The sequence below is a fragment of the Sinocyclocheilus rhinocerous genome, unplaced genomic scaffold (assembly GCF_001515625.1).
Source record: "Sinocyclocheilus rhinocerous isolate Xijiao unplaced genomic scaffold, SAMN03320098_v1.1 scaffold1441, whole genome shotgun sequence".
In the NCBI taxonomy this organism is placed as follows: Eukaryota; Metazoa; Chordata; class Actinopteri; order Cypriniformes; family Cyprinidae; genus Sinocyclocheilus; species Sinocyclocheilus rhinocerous.
The window spans coordinates 1,475,672-1,497,219 of record NW_015654063.1 but is presented as its reverse complement, the minus strand read 5'-3'; the positions used below and the strand labels follow the sequence as shown (position 1 = coordinate 1,497,219).

Sequence of the window (21,548 nt, the reverse complement as noted above, 5' to 3'; positions counted from 1 at the left end):
GTGTCCTGCAGTGTAACATGTTTAAAGCCTCAACATCTCTCCATTTTTTTGGACTCACCATTTTTATGTCGGTCCCCTTGTCATTAATTTCACCCTGCACTTGAGCATTGAACTGTTAATGTGTTTCCACCTTTGCTTTTATCTCTTAGTACTTTCACAACGTCACTCTTTCACTGTTCACTGATGTGAAAATCCTGTCACACTCAGTCTCTCCTTTGCTGTGCTCCCCTCAAAAATATGCGCGCGCACACACACACACAGCTGCTTCTTTACACTGAATGCTGCTAAATGGCATGATGCTCTTTAAAATTGTATATTTCTAAGTGCAATTCTTGAAAAAATCTTAATATTTTCTTAAGAACATACTTTTATTGAGAACTTCAGAGCAAGTTGACACTTTTTGGTGTAATCTGACAAGAATTGCTCAAGTCAATGAGAAACACCGCAGTCTGTATCATAAACCATAAGTGGATACACTATTTTCATTATTACTGGCAGGGCATTTCTAGCTTTTCATCAGTACTAGGTCTAGGGCTGGGCGATATAGCTAAAAAATGTATCAACGATATAATGTTTCATATCGTTCGGTATTGATAATTATTGACCTTTTTTATAACCTTTTTTAAAACAAGGAGCAATAGAATTTTTTTATTTTTATTTAACCACTCTATTTTTAAATTAACCCAATTTATTGAGACCAACAACAAATATTTTTTGTTTTAATAGTCAAACACACAATAAAAATTAAACTAATATCTGATTTCTAATGTTTTATATGCAGATTAAATAGGTCTTAAGGAAACTTTTAGCTTGTCTCCAAAATAAGCAAAATAATGCAGCACATTTAAATTGTCAACGCAAGGAAATAAGTCTATAAAAAAACGTGCATTAACCTCCACAAATTCGCAACGTATTTTCTAAAAGTTTTAACCATTTTGAATGCATAACGCAGCAACTGCGCGTCTCGTGGGTTAGACTAACAAAACATTAAAATGCAACAACGTCACTTACATAATCACCGCATCTCGTGCGCCACTAATGACGCTCCCTGACGCACTCCTGACATTCGATTGTACTATTTTTGCATTCAAATGCAAATGTTTATTTTAAATTTGATTAATATTCAGTTTTTTATTCACAATCCCCTCATCACAGGCAGACACAGCACTCATTTCAGCATGTGCTCATGTTTGTGTGTGCTGTCTGCGTCACTCAGAGCACGTGCCTATATCGAACATTTTTTATGTCGTTATCGAAGAAGGTGTACGGTCTATAAATATCGATACTGTTTTATCACCCAGGCCTAACTAGGTCACAGGTTCCCAACAAAAAAAGTGTCCACATAATTGTCTTTCCCTTCAGTAGAGAGTCGTTCACAATCTGCATGCACAATAAAGAGCTGCTTCATCACTGACAAATGGTAGATTTGTCAATACTGTCAAAGAAAACGATTCTCCGGTCTGTATGCACTGATCATCATCATCAGACATGGATTTATCAGTAATATTTTACTCTGCTGCAGCAGTATTTCACTGGGTAAAAAGAGTCTAAAAACACATGGTGACTAGTCTAACTGTAAATTAAACCTTTGGGGAATTAAAAATGTTGGAGGTCCAACTATCCTTACAATTCCTTTAAATCACAAGTTGTATTTGTGTATTACATCATTAAGATGTTAAAGGGATAGTTCACCCAAAAATGAAATTTCTGTCATGAGTTACTCACCCTCATGTCGTTCCAAACCCGCAAGACTTTCGTTCATCTTCGGAACACAAATTCAGATATTTTTTATGAAATCCAAGAGCCTTCTGACCTGCATAGACAGCAATGCAACTGAAATGTTCCCAGGCCCAGAAACGAAGTAAGAACATCGTTAAAACAGTCCATGTGACATCAGTGGCTCAACTTCAATTTTACGAAGTTAAAAGAATACTTTTTGTGTGCACAGAAAACAAAAATAACTTTATTCAACCAATCTTCTCCTCCAAATCACTTCTTCCGCCATTATCAAGAGTACCTATGCACATAAACAATGCATGCGCGTGGTGCTGCTGACGTAGAACACGCATACGCTGCGCCTTGTTTATGTGCAGAGGAACACACGTGTGCGTCATGGTATTCTCCATAATGGTGGAATACGTGATTTGGAGAAGAACAATTGTTGAATAAAGTTTTTTTTTTTTTTTGCAATTTTTTTGCAATTTTTTTGAAGCTACGAGGATACTTTTTTGTGTGCAAAATCTTTTTTTTTTCTCTAATTTCATCAAATCTTAATTTGTGTTCTGAAGATGAATGAAGGTCTTACGGGTTTGGAACGACTTGAGGGTGAGTAATTAACGACAGAAATTATTATTTTTTTGAGTGAACTATCCCTTTAATTCAACACCGTGCTTCATGATGGTCTCTTTTTTTAATGTCTGGTGTTGTCCTACAGCTGGCTTGGTTATGCCTTGCTGTGAACACTTTCTCTTTTGTCTGTGTGAGAATGAGTAAAAGAGAGAAGGCACAGGAAGTGTGTTGAATCATAGTTTCTACCATACCGGTTGGTTGGTTGGTTAGTCAGACTCCACATGTGAAAATAAATCCAATGTACAAAACTTCAAATTATCATTATGGACTAGTCAGTCGGAACTCAGAAATATCATTGGTCCACAACATCTATTTCACAACGTCCAACAGCCTTTTTTGAAGCATTCTGAGAAATACACAACACACTGTTCTTTAATCTCAACACAACATCTCACGAATAACTCTGTGAATCCTGCATAATGGGAACTTTGCTCACCGCAGCCATTTGAAGTCCCACAGCGGAATGTTTTGTTGACGATGATGACATTGTTCTCAAGCACTGTTCTGGTTGCTGTAGCGGTGCAGCTCTAAATTAGATGAATTTAGAGACCTCATGACTCTTCGTCTATCAGTTATTGGACAAATGTATCTCCCTTTAAAAGCACCACTGGTAAGGATTTTAGATTCACTAATCCATTGTTGGACAGAGTCCAGATGTTCTTGTTTGAGAAGATGGCCACTGAGGATTTATTTTCTCCCGCCACACCAGCAGCGTTATTGTCACAGCCAGCAATGTAAGTGTACTAAAGCTGGGGAATCCACTTCTTCTTCTTTCAAACTAGACCTTTCTGGCAAAAGTGCACAACAAAACCAAATGTCCAGTCTGTGAGTGAGTGTTCTAAGGAAGAGACTCATGAAGTCCAGAGGCATCTTTGGTTAGACGCTTATTGAGTGACATCATGATTCATCGGGGGGAAAAAATGCTTGTTTCAGCTGGTTTTTGTGGATGACCAGCTTGAAGGAGGCTGTGTGACCAGCTAAGACCAGCAAACCACTTATGCTAGTTTAAGCAGCATTTCAGCAGGGATGATTCAAGTTTCCTCTTTTAAAAGACTGTTATTGCGTCTAATTGCTGTCTTCTTTTGTCTTGCAGGGACAGACGAACTGTTTGAGGATAAATGGGTTCAAGGAAATAGGAACTACAGTGAGGGTTTTTTTTTTTATTTTTATTTATTTATTTTTTCCTTCCTCCTTTCTGTGAGGGTTGTATTTAGGCCGGGGTCGGGTTAGGGGGATAGAAAATATGATTAGCTCAGTATCAAAACCGGCCTAAAGTTATGTATTTGAACAATGTAAAATGTCCATCTATTTGGATTACAGTTTTCACATTAACATTTAACAAGCCAATAAACTTAATGTGATATATTTGTCAGTCATATATAAATGAAACTGGTAAGAAACAGGTAAAACTTCTGCACTCAAAAAAATCATGACAATCGTTTTATTACCTATTTGCTTATCTTTGATTTTCTTTAAATTAGATTTTCAAAAGTGCATTTATTTAAATGGCTTAGAATCAGCGTAAATCAGTTCACTGTTAATCACATTTATTCAATTTAAAAAGTAATAACATGGTAAAAATAAGGCTAAATGTTAAATGCTAAAAAAAAAATTGTTTCTTACTATATAAACCAGGTTGAGTATTCAAATTCAGTTTATTAATTTGATTACAGAAGTCTTACCTGTTTTTCTGACTGACAGATATGCATGACAGTGTTTTCTGTTAGTTTGTTGTTGTTTTTTCACAAATAGACGATTGAAAGTGTGTTATGACAGCAGGTGTTCTCATGTCTAAATTGAGATCTGCAGTTAGAGAATAGTGAAACGATACAGAAAACAGTGTATCATGAGTGGTCTCAGGGGGCCGTTTTCTCAAAGGAAAGAGAAAGCTGACATGTGAAGAATGCCTTTCCTGTTTTTGACAGAATTGGTTACTGTGTGTCTAGGTTATTGTGTCTGTTCTATGCAGCTTGTCAAGTGTGTAGTTTAAACTAAAACTTTTAAATATTTGAATAACTTTTAGATGTTTGAAATCAAGTGAAAGTAGTCACCTAATAACAGTCATTGTTCTACAGTAGTTGGCAACTATAACTTTATCAATGTAATGAATGTAAGAGCCATTTGTTTGCTTGATGTTTAAGACTAAACTGACTAGTGATAAAATAACTTTATGCACCAGGGAATGACATTGGATAAACATTGTTTCATTTCCTACCCGCCCCCCCCCCAAGATGGCTGAGGCGCTGTGTGAACATGATGTTACTGTAGTTCTAGACTAAATATGAATATGTATTTACTCATCTCACCTGCACAAAAACGGATTCAATATTCCTCAAAATTAATAAAAAGTCAAATGCAAACGGAGTATTATACAAAACTGCAACAATTAAATGTTAAAGTGCTCCTATTATGCCCTTTTTTCGGTTCCTAATATTGTTTTGAGAGTCTCCTACAATAGGATTACATGCATGCAAGGTCAAAAAACGCTTTTGTTTTCTCAAAATATGCATTTAATATCACCTCATTTTACAGCGTTTCTCAAATGATTCGTTCGAAGCAGTTAAAAGATTCAGTCTCTCTAAAACCCTCCTTTCCATGAGCCTGCTCTGCTCTGATTGGTCAGATGGCCTAGTCTGTTGTGATTCGTCTACGGCGTACAGCGCATTTCGGAAACGATACGCCTATTTCAATAGTTGTGTATTTTGAACGCTCGATAGAAAATATAAACATCTATTATTTATCATACTTACAGGTTGTGATTCAGTGGAGCAGCTGGTCCAAATAAACGGGATACTGATCCATCTTTCAACAGCAAGCGTTTTGTGAATCCCGCGTTGAACTCCCCGAGATTAGAGAAGCAGTAAACATCTGCCATTTATCATACTTACAGGTTGTGATTCAGTGGAGCAGCTGGTCCAAATAAACGGGATACTGATCCATCTTTCAACAGCAAGCGTTTTGTGAATCCCGCGTTGAACTCCCCGAGATTAAAGATGTGTTTGTGGGCGGGGTCAAGTTGTTTGTGGCCGGCCAACGTAGAACATAGGCGGGAATTATGCAAATGTGTTACCCCGTGATGTAGCCGTCACGGAAGTGGGATTTGAATTACTAACAACTTGTTTCAGCTGTTTAGAGTCTATTCTTTATTTTGGGAGACAATAACTTTATTTATCGTGCACTTTCAGCTTTACAACTTTGCAGATCGTTTACATTCACATACAGCTACATTACACACTGCATTAAAGACAATATTGGAAATGGCATAATAGGGGCACTTTAAATAAGACAAAAATCATTCATGTATTTAATCCCATTTTATTAGCTCATGTCTTTGCTACTGAACTTCAATGATCCAATTCAACCATATTAAGCAAAAAATGACACATTTGTTTCATTTTTGTTATTGCTGAATAGTGTTCAACTTTCTTCTCCTGCGTCATATTCATGCAATTTGAGCTGCGCCCTCTACTGTACAGACATGAATTTACATTTCCTTCAGCCTGAGGCATATTCATTTCACTTTTGTTGCGAAAGGGCCTTTTCATTTGTAAAAGAAGAACTACTTATATTAAAAACAAACAAACAAACCCTGCCGAGATTAAAAAAGTAACAAAAAAGTAATGTAACGCATTACTTTCCATAAAAGTAACATAATTAGTTACTTTTTGGGGGGAGTAACGCAATATTGTAATGCATTACTTTTAAAGGTAACTTCCCCAACACTGTCACTGTCTATATGTGTATATACATTTTTTTTTAATTACCATTTTTTTCTGCCAGTAGTAGTCGTCGTCGTAGTAGTAGTCGTCGTAGTAGTAGTAGTAGTAGAAATACATATTTTTAAAATTGTTCAACCTCAAATTAATTCGATAGTTAAGAGTTCTTAATTGTGATGAAGGAAATCCATAGAAAATGTAAATTTGTGTTTAGAGTATTGTAGTGGTCAACTTGAATCATTTCTCTTCAAAGCTAGTGATCTGTATCTGAAATTGTGTTATGAGGTTAACCATTCCTGTCCTGTTGTAGGCCTCCTGCTGACCCTTCTGGAGTGCAGCGGCGTGCGGCCGAGGGGACTTCTGAAAGATGAAGTCCAGTCTGAAACAATGGCGGCGGCTTGCCCTCGGCCTCATGCTGGCCTGGGTGCTGCTGTTCCTTGTGCTCCTTTCCTACTTCATGGAGTCCCGAGTGGATGACCCGCACTCAGCGGCCGCTCTCTCCTACACAGACACGCGGCGCCTGACCTCGCTGCAGGGCAACCCCCGCACCATTATGGCCACCCATTTGGGGCTTGGCACCTCCTCAACCCCCCCTTCCTCCAGCAACACCCAACAGGAGCAAAGCCAGGAGGAAAACCCCAGCGCCAACCCCCAGCCTAGTCCACTTAGCCAGGAGGCCTACCCCTATCCCGACCCTCAGAGCCTGGCGGCCTGGTCTGCATTCGGCACCCAGGACGTGGGTTCCAGATCGGCCACTGTGAGTCGCAACCGTGAGAGACAAGAGTATAATCAGGATTCCCCTCAACAGGATGAAGAAGAGGACGAGGAAGAGGTGGTGGGAGGGGAAGAGGAAGATGAGGAGGAGGGAGACGAGGGCAGGAGGAGGAAGACTAAACAGGCGGCTATGCGTGACGACTCTGACCCGGATGAGTACTATGTTCCCAGGTCAAAATCCGTAGTGCGCGGCCTGTGGAAAGGGAGTTTGTCCGTGGGCATGCTCAGTCCTCGCCTGCAGAAAGCTGTGAAAGACTATCTGAATAATAATAAACACGGCGTGGCCTACAGGGGGCACCGGAAGGCGCAACAGAGTGGCCAACAGGTGTTGTGTGAGCTGAAGAAGGGGGAAAAGGTTCGAACTTTGGATGGGGCCGAGATGCCTTTTTCCAATTTAGGCTGGCAGAAGATTGTACCTGCCTTACCTTTAAGCCAGCTCTACGGGCCAGGCTTCCAGACTTGCGCTGTGGTCACCTCTGCCGGAGCCATGCTTCACTCGGGACTTGGCAAGGAGATTGGTGAGATTTATTTATTTATTTATTTAAATAATAATAAATATTATTTTTGCCTAATGTAGTAGTAGTAGTAGTAATAATAATTTTTACTATTATTATTGCATTAGGCAAAAGAAGGCTAAATAATAACTTGGCATAATAGAACAACAACAATTATTATTATTATTTTATTATATATAAAATAATATAATGTATTTATTTATTTTTCACATTTACATTTGTGCCGTCTTTTGCCATCAATCCTTAAAAATACAAATCTAATAACCCTGCAAAATCATGTATTTTAAATATTTAGCATATTTTAATGCATATATTGTACTTTATGATGTTTTAATATCTAAATTCACTAGAAGCATTAAAATGGTTTATTTTAGTTTTTATGGTATCATTTTTTTTAATACCAGAATAGTATTGAAATCTGATGTCTGCCTTAAATGATTTCTTCCATAAAATAATGAATGAAATGCTTATCACGGATACAGCTTATCAGTATCGTTCAGATTTTTAATAGTGGTTTATTCCTGCTTATTGATTTTATAAAATGGTGGACCAGAATAATGAATTATTCTCTCTAGTAATATAGTTCATTAGCCTGACTGTTGTAGGCTGTTTATGCTTGCCAAGTGTCAAACTGTTTTGGATGTGACTCATCCAGTCAGATTTCAAAGTCATAACTATTACTTTTGAAAAAGGAGAACTTGTCAGTGGCTTAATATTTCCTGATTTGTTTTTTTTGTTTTTTTTGTTTTTTTATGCTTGAGGTTCCTTGTGACCTTTTCCATCATAGTTGCTTGAAAACCAGAATAGCTGTCCTGATTTAGTCTTTTCAAAAGAGTCTCCTCATGATGCGAAACTAGCCTGTGAAGAGAAACTAGCCTGTGAAGAGAGGCCTTGTTTTTGGTTGGGTTTAGGAACCATTCTCACTCTCATTCTCTTCACTTGTGGTTTTTTGTTTCTGTGGTGATGCCAGTTTCTCTGAAAGGGTCAGTGGGATACCGATGCCCTTTACGGTTACATAATGAGTATCACAGAGCACACAAAGAGTCCAGATTCTTCCAGCTTTGGCATCTATGGTGGCAGAGCGGTAGTGGGCACAGAAGGACGGGTTTCCATGGTGATGGCACAGCTTTTGTTGTTTCTCAGGATAATGGTGACTCTGCCGTCTCATGAAGGCATTTGGTGGTGATGAGACAAATAGTTTCACAGTCATTTGTAGAGTAGATGATTTCGAACCATCTTTTCTATCACGATTCTAATTACATTTGTACTTGTACTCAAGGGCTTCCTCTCTCTGTCTCACTTCATAATTGCACTAAATATCACTAAATTTCCCTGTGGGGCAATTTCTTTTCCTTCAATATTTATATTTTACTGCTATTGTTATGATAGAGCTAGTATCAATTGTGTATATTAGCCTATTAGTTTATGCTGTTATTAAGGTGAGACATAACTGTAGCTCCTATTGTTTTTATTCTGCCAGATTTTTCTCTTAGTCCATAATATTTGAAGTTCTGTTGAGTAGAGAAATATTTTTATTCTGTATTGACATACATTTGAGTGAGACGGATTATCGCAGTTTCACAGTCATTTGTAGAGTAGATGATTTCGAACCATCTTTTCTATCACGATTCTAATTACATTTGTACTTGTACTCAAGGGCTTCCTCTCTCTGTCTCACTTCATAATTGCACTAAATATCACTAAATTTCCCTGTGGGGCAATTTCTTTTCCTTCAATATTTATATTTTACTGCTATTGTTATGATAGAGCTAGTATCAATTGTGTATATTAGCCTATTAGTTTATGCTGTTATTAAGGTGAGACATAACTGTAGCTCCTATTGTTTTTATTCTGCCGGATTTTTCTCTTAGTCCATAATATTTGAAGTTCTGTTGAGTAGAGAAATATTTTTATTCTGTATTGACATATATTTGAGTGAGACGGATTATCGCAAAAGGAGAAAAAAAATGTACAATGGGGACTTGATGTAAACAGACTAGCCTAAATTATTGGACAAATCTGGTATTCATCGCCAGACAGAAGTCTGTTATTTCACTGAAGGATCGAATATGACTTTGAATTAAAATTAATTAAAATGTTGTGGAATTTGGGGTACTAATTGATCCTTCGCAAAACCCACCCTCCTTAGTTACTGTTGCTATGTCCGACAAACCATGCCGCTCTCACAACACGCATCATGTTCTGACGCAGTGAAAAATACATCACGGAGCAAAGAGGAAACTGACAACACACCGACAGACAAGACAGAGCAGGTTACTTCTGGTATGATATAAGAACTCGGCTTTCAAATTTAGTCATTTTAAGAAATTCAAACAATAAATACAGTTTTGTGGCTCTTTAATGTGTCCTGACAGATCACTGTAGCGCATCAGTTCAAGCGGCACACATGAACCGATCATCTTTTCAAATTTACTTAAAGCACAAAATAAACATGAATGAACATCAGAATGTATTTTATTTAAACTGCGGAAAGACGTCAGTATACACAGTTTTTCAAGTTTTAAGTTCACCAAAGTTAATCTACTCGCCTGTCTGATTTGTTTGTTGGACAAAATGGCAGATTTGGCATTATGATTGGCCAGATCGACTGTCAATCAAACTCTTTGCGAAGGGTCAATTGGGGTGAGTTTAGTTTAGCAAAATTAATTGTCCATTTTAGTAAAATGGCATCCAAAGCAATAGTTCACCCAAAAATGAAAATCTGCTGAATTTACTTGCCCTCACTGGCTCTCCAAGATGTAGATAAGTTTGTTTCTTCTTAGGGAACAGATTTGGAGAAATCTAACATCACATCACTTGCTCATTAATGCAGTGAATGGGTGCCGTCAGAATGAGAGTCCAAACAGCTGCTAAAAACATCACAATCCACACAACTCCAGTCCATCAGTTAACATCTAGTGAAGTAAAAAGCTTCGTGTTTATAAGACAGTCTTCAAGGTTTCAGGTTTGAAACTTCGTTGAGGGAATCCAGAAGTTGTACGTTTGTTGTTCATGAGTTTATATTATATTGGCTGTTTAATGGCCAAATGTTGCTGGAACAAGGTTTGCCAAGAACAAACAAATCATTATAGTGTTCATGCCACTGAAGGTACTGCACCCTGTAATAGCTGTATGCAGCTGTATTGATTGAACTGCTTGTTACAGTTGTTGTAGAGTAGCAGTATTACTTCACTCACAGTATGTCTCACATTGATTTTCCTTAAATTTTAATTTAGACTTAGGCCAGTTTTGATCCGGTTCTATTCCTCCACATCCCCTTTAGCCTGTCTATTAAATTCAGCTTGTCTTGTCTAAACATTTCCCATCAGCCGTGCCTACCTAGTGTGCCCTCCAAATATACTCAAGGACGAGCCAGAGAGCCAGCAAATCCACAGCACAGCCAAGAGCAGATCTGCCAGAGCTCTCCATGAGAAGCCTGTCTCCAGCTCGGCTCATCTAAATCGTATTATTTCCCTGAACATTCATCTATGCATTAAAAAAAAAAATTGGCCATTGTTTTTATTTTTTTCCAGTCTCCTCACAATGTTTTGTTTGGGAAATGCTACTGTTATTAACAGTAGTTTGTAGTTTGTCACGTTAATTTTTTCCAGAGAGATTCCAGCTTTGATTCGCATTACAGCTGCTATCATATGCAATGCTGTGCAATCTCTCAGCTGTTTCTTTTTTTTTTGGCTATAAATGTGTCTACCATCCTAGTCTCAGACGAAACGCCTACGGACACCCACAGTCCGTTTGCTGAATGTCTGATGCATATTGCTCACCAAAATGGGAAAGTATTTTCTCTTTCCTGCAAGCTCTAATGTAGTTGGCTTTCTTTACTCTGGAACTTCTGGAAGTAAGAGCGCACAAGCTGTTTATCAGTCAGCATACAGCGTAAAGTTTGTGGGTTAATTCACCGTTTCCATGGTGATGGCACAGCTTTGTTGTTTCTCAGGGTAATGGTGACTCTGCCGTCTCATGAAGGCATTTGGTGGTGATGAGACAAATAGTTTCAGTCATTCATAGAGTAGATGATTTCAAACCATCTTTTCGATCACGATTTTAATTACATTTGTACTTGTACTCAAGGGCTGTCTCACTTCATAATTGCACTAAATATCACTAAATTTCCCTGTGGGGCAATTTCATTTCCTTCAATATTTATATTTTACTGCTATTGTTATGATAGAGCTAGTAGCATTTGATATTTTGATATTATTCTGATATTTTGTTCAAAACAATGTTCCTGTAAAGCAATAGCAGTACCTCAGCAATGCTTTGTGGCCGGTCTCTTTGTTTATTGTGGTATTATCTAGTTCCAATACATCCACCCCCAAGAGGTGCATAAAAAGTGCTTGTGGTTGTATGTCTGTCAGATGTCTAAGTAGGTGGTACTTTACCAGAATAAGCTGCAATGTGGACTAAACCTTGAGCTGTCAAAGGTCTGGTTCAATGAGACTGTTAGTACCCTAGTTGTTGGTCTTCATCTGCCACCTAGTGGTATTGCAATGTCTCTCCACAAAGCACAAATGTATAAAACATAATATAATTGTTCATCATTTTCAGAGGGATTTCTGTTCGGATCTTCTTTTCACATCCTGTCTATATAATTTCTCACGATTTCTCTATTTCACACACCTGCGTGGGCTCTTTTCCTCTCCTGATGTGACTTATATTCTCTCAGGAGATTGATGTCCCTGTCACAATAGTGGGGACATGCTCAATGTCAAGCTCAAATTTACTGCTTTGAAAATATTGCTGGTTGATGAAGGCCCATAAACGGCATGTCAGCTGAACGGAGAGATGGATGAGGAGGTGAGGGGCTTCCTGAAGACCTGTCATTGTCATCTGTCATTGCTATTCAATTCATCATTGACTTGACTCTCTCTCTCTCTCTCTCTCTCTCTCCCTCTCCCTCTCCCTCTCCCTCTCCCTCTCTGTGTATTAGATTTATATGTATGAATGCCAGTTTTGAATGAACGTTATATTGCTGTAAACAGTTCATCCACTAGAGAGCATTGTTGTATTAGACCTCAGTCTGATTATATAAAAGTTCAATGATATTTTTAAATTACTTCATTTGAATGAGCATATGAAATTTTAATACTAAATAAACAAACAATACTTTTTCTACATTTAATTAAATTGACATTATTTAGGTGTTTATTTTTTGTAAGTTCGATTGTATGATGATCATTTCTATAAAATTTCATTTAAGCTTATTTTTTATTTGTTAATCAAATTTTTTTTATTTCATTGTTTTTAATTAGTTTTAATGATTGGTGGTAGCATTTTATTTTAGTGTCCTTGTTGCATGTATTTACTATAGTAATACCAGTAAATTATGCATAATTACAAGCAACTAACTCTAAATGAAATCATAATCCTAACCCTATAATAAGGAAATGTTGTCAATTAATATTACTCTGTAACTCCATAAAATTTAATTTATGCCATTTATATCACAATCACTTGCCTGATTCATAAACCGAGGGTTTTGTATCTTAAGAAATCCTGCCTAATCACTTCCTGTCATTGCCATAGCCATGTTGTTTTTTGTTTTTTTTGGCCTGCTCTAATACACTGATATGGAGTGAAAAATGATTTAGAGGACATCATACAGGCATCATTTACCCAAAAAAAATTGTCTAGTTCCAAAACCCATTGATTCTCACCTGTGTCATACCTGAATGTGATGCACCAATTTTGAATAGGTGGAAATGTGAATGACGTTTGAGAGCCACAGTAGAAGGCAGTTCTCATTTTTGAGTGAATTTAGCATGACCTTTTAAAGTCACTCAATCTCACGGCAGATTAAACGGGAGATATCCAATCAATAAAAAGCCCCCGGAGGTGAACCCAGTAATAAATGGCATCTAACTTTGTTCTCTGTTAAACAAGCTGCTTGCACCGTTCCTAACAACAGATTACTGATTTGAGCGGTGTGAGGAACATGTTTATTTGTGCGGTTCATTCTTACTGATCAGTGACCACTCGCATTTCCTCCAATACACTGCAATGTACATGATGCGTTTTCGATTTGTATTCTTGCTTCGTGTTAAAAGCCATTCATTTAGAAAAAACTTTTTTTTTCCTCATTGTAGGTGTTGTTGCTGGATTGAGGCCTCGTTTTCTCTTTCTCTTAGGTCATGTTGTTTTGTCTTGCTATCTGAAGATGTGCAGGAGTGAAATGCCTTTGTTGTTCACTCATTGTTTTTTTTTTTAATCATGACTCAGTCCAAGGCGCAATGTGATTTTAAAGCTTCAATTTTTGTAATTCCAGACTCCCATGATGCAGTGCTGCGTTTTAATACAGCTCCTACCGAGGGTTATGAAAGAGACGTTGGGAATAAAACCACCCTACGCATCATCAACTCCCAGGTGAGCAACATTTGATGTTTTCAGTTCTTACTGCTAGTACTGTGACTTTCTGTGAATCAGCCACATAATTGAAGCAGATCTCATTTGAACACCCTCTGGCTCGTGTCCTCCGGCTGTGTGTGTTTTCAGCTAGATCGGAGTCATCATGTCCTAGTGGACACAAGCTCACCAGGTAAACAAACTCAAACACACTATGCAGAACAGAGACCGCTCTGCATTAAAGTTATGGGATGTGCTGTGTCCTTTGTCACTTCATGAATGGACAGATCAGTGCAAACCGAAATGATGCTTGGTGGTTTATTGCAAAGTAAAGTACACCCCGAAAAGAACATTTTGCCATTTACTCACCTGCATGACATTTCAAACCCATGTAACTCTGTTCTGTTGAACACAAAAAGAGCCGTTTTGAAGATGGTGACCATGAACTATTAGGCTCTCAAATGAACAAAAAAAGCTCTATAAAGGCACAGTGAAAGTGGTCCAAATGATTCATCCCATATCCAAGTCATCTAACAGCTGTTGTGGGGAACAAACTGAATTTAGGGCATTAGTTTTTGACGATCTTCCCTCCACCAGTAGTTCTCAAATACTCACACTACTGTTTAAAGGTTTTGGGGTAAGTTTTTTAAAAATGTTTTATTTGATCAAGAATACAGTAAAATCAGCTCTTCTTTTTCAAGCTGTTGTGCTGCTTTTTGTGGAAATGAAATTTGTTTCTGGGTTCTTGGTGAATAGAATATTCAAAAGAACTAATTTGTAAGAAAAATCAAAAGAAATAGAAAAAAAAAATTCTACATTATAAATGACGTGCAAGATTGCGATCACATCAAGTGACAGATCATCCTAAGTGTAATAGTGTCAAGTTCCTGTTAGAGAACTTGTTTGAAAGATTGTCAGTTAGTGGGCCAAATTCTTAAGTCACATCAAATTAGTAAAAATATAAATCCTTTTTTACAGGCTATTCACAAGAGCATGTATAAACTGAAGAGGAATATGCAAAATATCTACATACCAGAAATGCAAGCAATTGCAAAAGAGAAACCAATAAAATATGATGATAATAATAATATAATAGCAGCCTGTATTAATATTAACATAGACCCTTTTTCTGTTAGTAAACATTGTGACGTTTTTCTGTGGGCGGAGCTTAGGTGGAGGCAGAAAGAACTGGGCCAAAATACAAAAAAGTTAAACATTCAATGTGATGGATATATTATTTGAAGATGAATGTAACGTTTTCATGTAATGGCCAAATAGTTATTTGAAACTATATACCTCTTGTAAATGATGTAAGTTTACAGTGACCGTACAGTACCTTTACATTACTTTACATGCAGTACATTTAAAGTAAGATAAAAATGTCAGAAACTGCAAATTTTGAACTTTCTTTATTTGATGATTCTTTCTTACCAAGTTCTTAAAAATTCCAGCCACAATCAATCACAACAATGTATAATACAATAACCGATGAATAAGCATATAAATCGTCAGTTTGTTGCTTTACACACATGCACACAGACATTATTTCATACAGGACATAGAGATGCATAAGAAATCTTTAGACGCATAACAATCCATAACAACGAAAGAAAATACTTTATTTATCCTTTTCTGATATCCTTTCTTTTGACTATCGTTTCTGTCCAGTCCGCTCATTTTATCGCATTTAACCACAGCTGTCGTTGTTTTTTTTTGTCTGGCAGTGGCAGCAGGTATGCGTTAAAATTTCAAATTGGAGCCTGTATTACATCGATTCTGGCACCCAACATCACAATAAGATGATATTTTAAGCTCCTCATGTAGCTGAAACTGCAGGTTTGAATTGGCTGCCTCCAGTTTTCGCTTTGTTTTGCCTCCAGCTCGTGCTGTGACGTAATTGTGACGTCGGCCCTAAAAGGGTCTATAATACAGCCTGTAAATTGTTTGTTTTTAACCCAGTTCCCTGTTCATTTTTATACCACGGTCTGTCTAAATACTCTGATTCTGTTTGGCTGGCAGGTGTGGATTAAAACCGTTTAATACAAAGGTAGTTCCAAGTCAGTTTAATCACGTTCTATATTAATGCGCTGATTTCATTGACGCGCGCACACACACAGAGAGAGAGGTTGCGCAGGGCTCACACACAAACATTCAGGAGCACATAAACTTGTCAACACTGCCCTGCGTCTTTTATTAATACAGTAGCTTAGATACTGGATTGCTACATTATATTCCTCAGCAACGAGGGGGTAAAATCACTGTTTTTGAAGTAACTAAACTTGCAGCTTCACTGTTTGTAGAGCGAGAGAGACGCAGGTAATTCACACACGCAATTGTCATCTCTCTCGATCGATCGACATTGAATACATCTCAGTGTCTGATTTGAAGCAGGCAGAATGCTATAGCTAATGAGCCGTAACCGTCATTTTTATACTTCCAGTCAAATATTGCACTGCAAACACATTAACAGCTTGAACTTGTCAATGCTGGCAAATGACCATGGTATAAGCTGGATGCACAGCTATGATTTTAATGCACGATGTGGAGGCAAAAAACCACCAAAGCGTTCTGAGAATAGATGTGGCTTTGTTTTCCTCAACTCTTAACTTTCTAATTATCAACATTCAAACACAAATACTACATTATGGTGTTTATTCTAAGATGACGTTCTGTGTGTGTATGTATGTAGAGCCTGCCAATCAACATCAGAGCACCACCCTCAGGATTAATTATGAAAGAACACTAGACTTCTGCCAAAAGTTAGTCATATAGCCTACAATACGATTAAAAATCTGCCCCACCTAAATTTCTGGTCAGGAGCCCAGGGGCGGCGTTTCCGTATGGCAGTTGCCATACTCTAGCCCAGTCAGGTGTGCCGTGAAAAATTATCCAAACTTCACATCTCTATTATAATTCGTTATTATTAAATAATAAAAATCAGAGGGTTTTACAAATATTTAACCAATGCTAAGTATTACAAAGGGCTTGTCAGTAAAACTTCGTAACGCTATTGGATCCTCAAGCTCTCAGCGAAACCTCGTAACTTCACCCCGCCTCCATTCAGATTGACGCGCCGCGCACAGCCTGGAGACAGATCTCCGCTTTTTTCGCAATGCAAGGGTAAATGAATAACTGATGTTTGAATAGTAAAGCGTTTTCTTCAAACACTGTAAAAGGCTAATGTTTTTGTGTGTTTGAAGAGCGGAAAAGTAGGTTATTTGCCATCTAGCCAGCCTATACTTTTGTAGGCCTACGTTTTAAATATCCTGTGCATAAGCGCTTAATCGTTTATATCATGAGATTTTGGCCAAGTGTAGGCCTTAAACAACAAGAAAAACTAAGCGCCCATATAGCAACAATAATTTAACATTATATAACCTGTATAATAGGTATACTATTATACAGCGTGCATAATAATAATAATAATAATTATTATATACCCCCCCCCAGCGCGCGCCATACCCTATGGTTTTGTGAAACGCCGCCACTGCAGGAGCCGCTACTGTATGCAGCGTGTTCAGTGTGAACTGATTCTCTTCATGGAAGGTGTATCAGATTGTGCCTGGTTAAGTTAGTCAATGATGCTTTTACGTTTTCTGCCTAACCGAGAAGTTGGTTGCACTCAACTAGTCGTGTGCCTTTTGCCTTTTTTATTTGTCTTGTCAGTGTAACACATTGTCTGTTTTGTGTGCAGATCCTGGCGAGTCCCAAGCATCAGTTCAACACAAGCTTATTGTATAAGAATGTAACGCTGGTGGCATGGGATCCTGCTCCATACATCCTCAACCTGCACAAAGTGAGTACTAACTTCCCAAAAACACATTAAACACGCATAGAATTTAACATTGAAGTTGTGCTTTGACGTCTTCAAACCGTCTGCACAATCACAACTCTAGAAATTATTTTTTATTTTTTTCTTGCACATGTACAGAGAGCAGGTGACGTGTTACTTCTGCAATTCAGATGAGTGCAGTGCTGTGAGTGTGTGCAGGAACCATGCGGGAAGCTTACTCCGATTTGTCTGGTCTGAGTGCTTCTGCTCACAAACCGCTGTGAATCATAAACCACTATAGCAGGGAAAAAAAGATCAGAACGGATTACTATAAATGCTTTCAATTTGTCCTTTGTGCCCTTACCTCACTGAAACCGCCTTACAACACCATTTCTCATGTTCCCAATCCCATCCTCCCCCAATAATGTAGACATGAAATAAGGCATTAACGAGATGCACAATGAATAGATGGCCATCTCTATGCTGCTTTACCTTGACTGACTAAACCTCCCACAGAGTAACATCATGTCTCTGACAGGATGTGTGCCATCCTATGACCCCGTGCTTATGTGAAGAAGACATGACAATTGCACCATTTCCATAGCAGGTCTTTTGAAAATGAAGGACAAAATCTTCAAACCAGTGTTGTTGTTTTTTTATTTTTTTAACACTTTATTTGGAATAACTGTCAATGTTTTAAATTAATTATGCATGAGTCTGTGCTGATCAGTTTAATGCTTAGTTTTATTTTTGATTTTCATAGCATAACAGTAAGCAGTCTACAGGATATAGTGTGCAATAATCAGTCAATTTGAGGCTAGATTTCAGTTTCACAACTTGTGATTTGTTGTTCTCTAAAACAGGAATTCCTAAACTGTTTTTGTCAGCTTACCCTCTTAAAATATTTACTTGAAGATTACTTGAATAATTTAAGTATTTCAATTTAACATATTTGCATGATAATGACTCTTTGATGTTGGTTAATGGTCATATTACATGCAGGTAAAAAAATTTATATTATACTGTATATAAGTTATTAGCTTTTCATCAACTCATGAAAACTCTTCATCAACTCTTTAGTTCCTTCACAAACACCAGTTTGTGAAACCTTGGTGTAGAAAAATGATTCTTGACTACAATGTCAGAGGTCACAGATTGAAGGTCTTCTGCTGTTTCTACTAAGTAACATTATTGAGGTTTCTGCAGGAACATGTGCAATAAAGGATTCTAGTGGACTGTAAAGCTTTTTTCTGAACAATTCTTCATCTCCGTGAACCAGGACTAACAGTTTGAAGGACAGCCTTCAACGTTCATCCTTTCACAATTGTCCCTGGTTGAAATGAATCCAAGTAACACATTCTCACTCCCAACTCTTCACATATTGATGCTTGGTCAGGACCCTTTGGCGTCACTTTTTGTGAGAGGAATAGACACGATCGCCGTCTCCCTCCACTCCCTCCATTGGCTCTTGTGTGTCTCTGGAGTATCTTTTTGAATGAGATGTGAGCGTGTTAATGGAGCAGGATCATTTTCAGCGATTAAAACCTTATGTTTTACTCTTTTCTTCGCATAAAGATATCGTATGGCTTCAGAAGACTTGGAATGCAACACAACTTGTTTGTAATGCTTTTATACTGCTTGGTTATGGTCAGTTTTTGCAATAAATACCCGTGACTGTACTTTTATTTGCCTGCTACGTGTTTTACATTGTTCAGAAGTGGGTATGTTTAGGGTAGGGGTTGGGGTTAGGTGCTCCAATGAAAGTATACATTTATATAAAAGAATTAATTTTTTACAAATGCATGCAAACCATTCAATTAAGACCAACAACTGAAAACATCGAAAAATGATGCCAAAGGGGTACCTTGAGCGTCAAAAAGCGACGCAAGGGGTCCTGACCAAGCGTCAATATGTGACGAGTTGGGAGTGAGAACATGTTGATCCAGATTTGGTAGTTCTTTGAGAGACATTTTGCTCATAGTTGTTGTTGTTTGTTTTTGTAGTGGTACTCAAATCCAGACTACAACCTGTTCACTCCATATATGGAGCACAGGATGCACTTCCCCACGCAGCCTTTCTACATCCTGCACCCGAAATACATCTGGCAGTTATGGGACGTGATTCAGGCTAACAATCTGGAGAACATCCAGCCCAACCCGCCCTCCTCAGGGTTCATAGGTAAGACACACACATTTTGTGCTACCGGTACAAAACCCAAAGGTGCAATTTAAGTGGCACAAACAAGTAAAATTGCAACAATAATGACTGTCTTCAAACCTCTTTCACAGTCCCAACCCAAACTTTTGCCAGTATTTGAAGTGAAATTGTCAGTTGTTCAGTCAGACAGCTCAAACAAACTGATTGCAGTTCTTATTTATTTTATTTTTTTGTGGTACAGAAATTACAGACTTCTTGTTGTGGTCTCTAAAGAAATTGGCTGTACTTTTAGGAACCTGTGCTTGAAGACAACACAAATGTTTTATTTGCCTCTCAATTGTGTCACATTTGTCATCAAGTGAGTACTACCATTAATGCTAGTTGTGACACTTCACCAGAGCAGCTAGTTGACAACTCAAGAAGACACCACAAATTGTTCACTTCACTTTTCTACTCCTGTCTTTGTCCTATTGGTTTTATAAAGCTCACAAAATGGCACTTGTGGCTGTCAGGCATGTGACAAAAAAGAATTTTGTACACCGCTAATTCAGAATGGCTATCAGTGGAAAAAGCCAAACTGACCTCTGACGTAAACTCTGATTAGAAAACACCCTGATGATGGAAAGCGACCTTTTGCAGATTGAGTTGTCATGATGGGTTTGTAGGCACGTCTTCTGCTGTCAGGAGATTGTGGGATGTCTGCTCAGTCTGTGTTGACTGAAACCACAGGGAGAGAGAGGAGCAGATGGACACACCACGTTTTCATCCAGCAATGGAGCTTGTGTTGAACTAGAGCCAAGGAGAATCTGACCCACATTCAGCACCAACAAAATCGCTCTGACCATATGTACGATCTCGCAGAATTTATGATGTAAAGTCACGATAAAACAGATAAAATGTCACAGTATGAAAGAAAAGATCTGTCAAAACTTCCCAGTGAAACAGATTATCAAAAAAGGGGAAAAAAAATGTTTGGTAGAACTTGGTTCAGTAGATCAGATATTGCTTGCAGTCGTAAGAAAGGTGCAGAATTTAAACGAACTGAATGATTGGAGAAGTCTGGCACGTCACCGAAGAAGGCTGTCATTTTTACAAGAAGGTCCAGTTATGATATTTTGATTACACATAATGAGGTTATTTCTTTAAGTGCTGCCAAAATAAAAAAAAGTTTGTTTGCGTACTGTGTGTGTATATGTATGTGTGTGTGTATATTAGGGCTGTCAGTTTAACATGTTAACTTAATTAGTTATAAGAAATAACGCAATTAAAATATTTTAACGCAGTTAACGCACTGGCCCCGCCCCCAGAACTGTACATCATCTTACATTATACAGTGGACAGTTGACAAATATGATGCAGGGCAACAACTCCATGAAGGCAGTTATGCCCTAAAATTCAAAATATTGGTGCAAAAATGCCCCTGTATGGGTTTTGGTCTCATTTATATAATACGATATCACACGAGCAGGGAGAGCAGTAGGCTATTACACGAGTGCTGATTTTTGTCCCGAATATCACGAGTTTAAATGTGATTTTATACAACAGTTCAGTAAATAAGAAGTTGATATTGTGTTATATTTTAAACACAATATTATGTGTTTTTGCTCAATTTTGCAAAGAATATATGTGACCCTGGACCATAAAACCAGTCATAAGGGTCAATTTTTTAAAACAGATTTATATATCATACGCTAAATACGCTTTCCATTGATGTATGGTTTGTTCGGATAGGACAATATTTGGCCGAGATACAGCTATTTGAAAATCTGGAATCTAACGGTGCAAGAAAATCTAAATACTGAGAAAATCGCCTTTAAAGTTGTCTAAATGAAGTTCTTAGCAATGCATATTACTAATCAAAAATTAAGTTTTGATATATTTACGGTAGGAAATTTACAAAATATC

At 37.8% G+C, this 21,548-nt stretch overlaps 1 protein-coding gene across 5 annotated transcripts in view; it reads left to right on the top strand.

Annotated features, from left to right (window-relative positions):
• The window catches only part of LOC107716800 (beta-galactoside alpha-2,6-sialyltransferase 2-like), an 84,819-nt gene that overhangs the window by 44,866 nt on the left and 18,405 nt on the right, over window positions 1–21,548 (top strand). For 2 of the 5 annotated variants that reach the window (XM_016523372.1, XM_016523368.1), the window contains exons 2-6: window positions 3,443–3,495; window positions 6,373–7,357; window positions 13,638–13,735; window positions 17,409–17,510; window positions 19,490–19,664. In XM_016523372.1, coding sequence (XP_016378858.1) covers window positions 6,433–7,357; window positions 13,638–13,735; window positions 17,409–17,510; window positions 19,490–19,664 — 1,300 coding nt within the window. In that variant the 5' untranslated portion in view covers window positions 3,443–3,495; window positions 6,373–6,432. Of the gene's footprint in view, window positions 1–3,442; window positions 3,500–6,372; window positions 7,358–13,637; window positions 13,736–17,408; window positions 17,511–19,489; window positions 19,665–21,548 lie in introns of all 5 variants that reach the window. The other 3 variants (XM_016523371.1, XM_016523370.1, XM_016523369.1) reach the window with 3 other exon arrangements.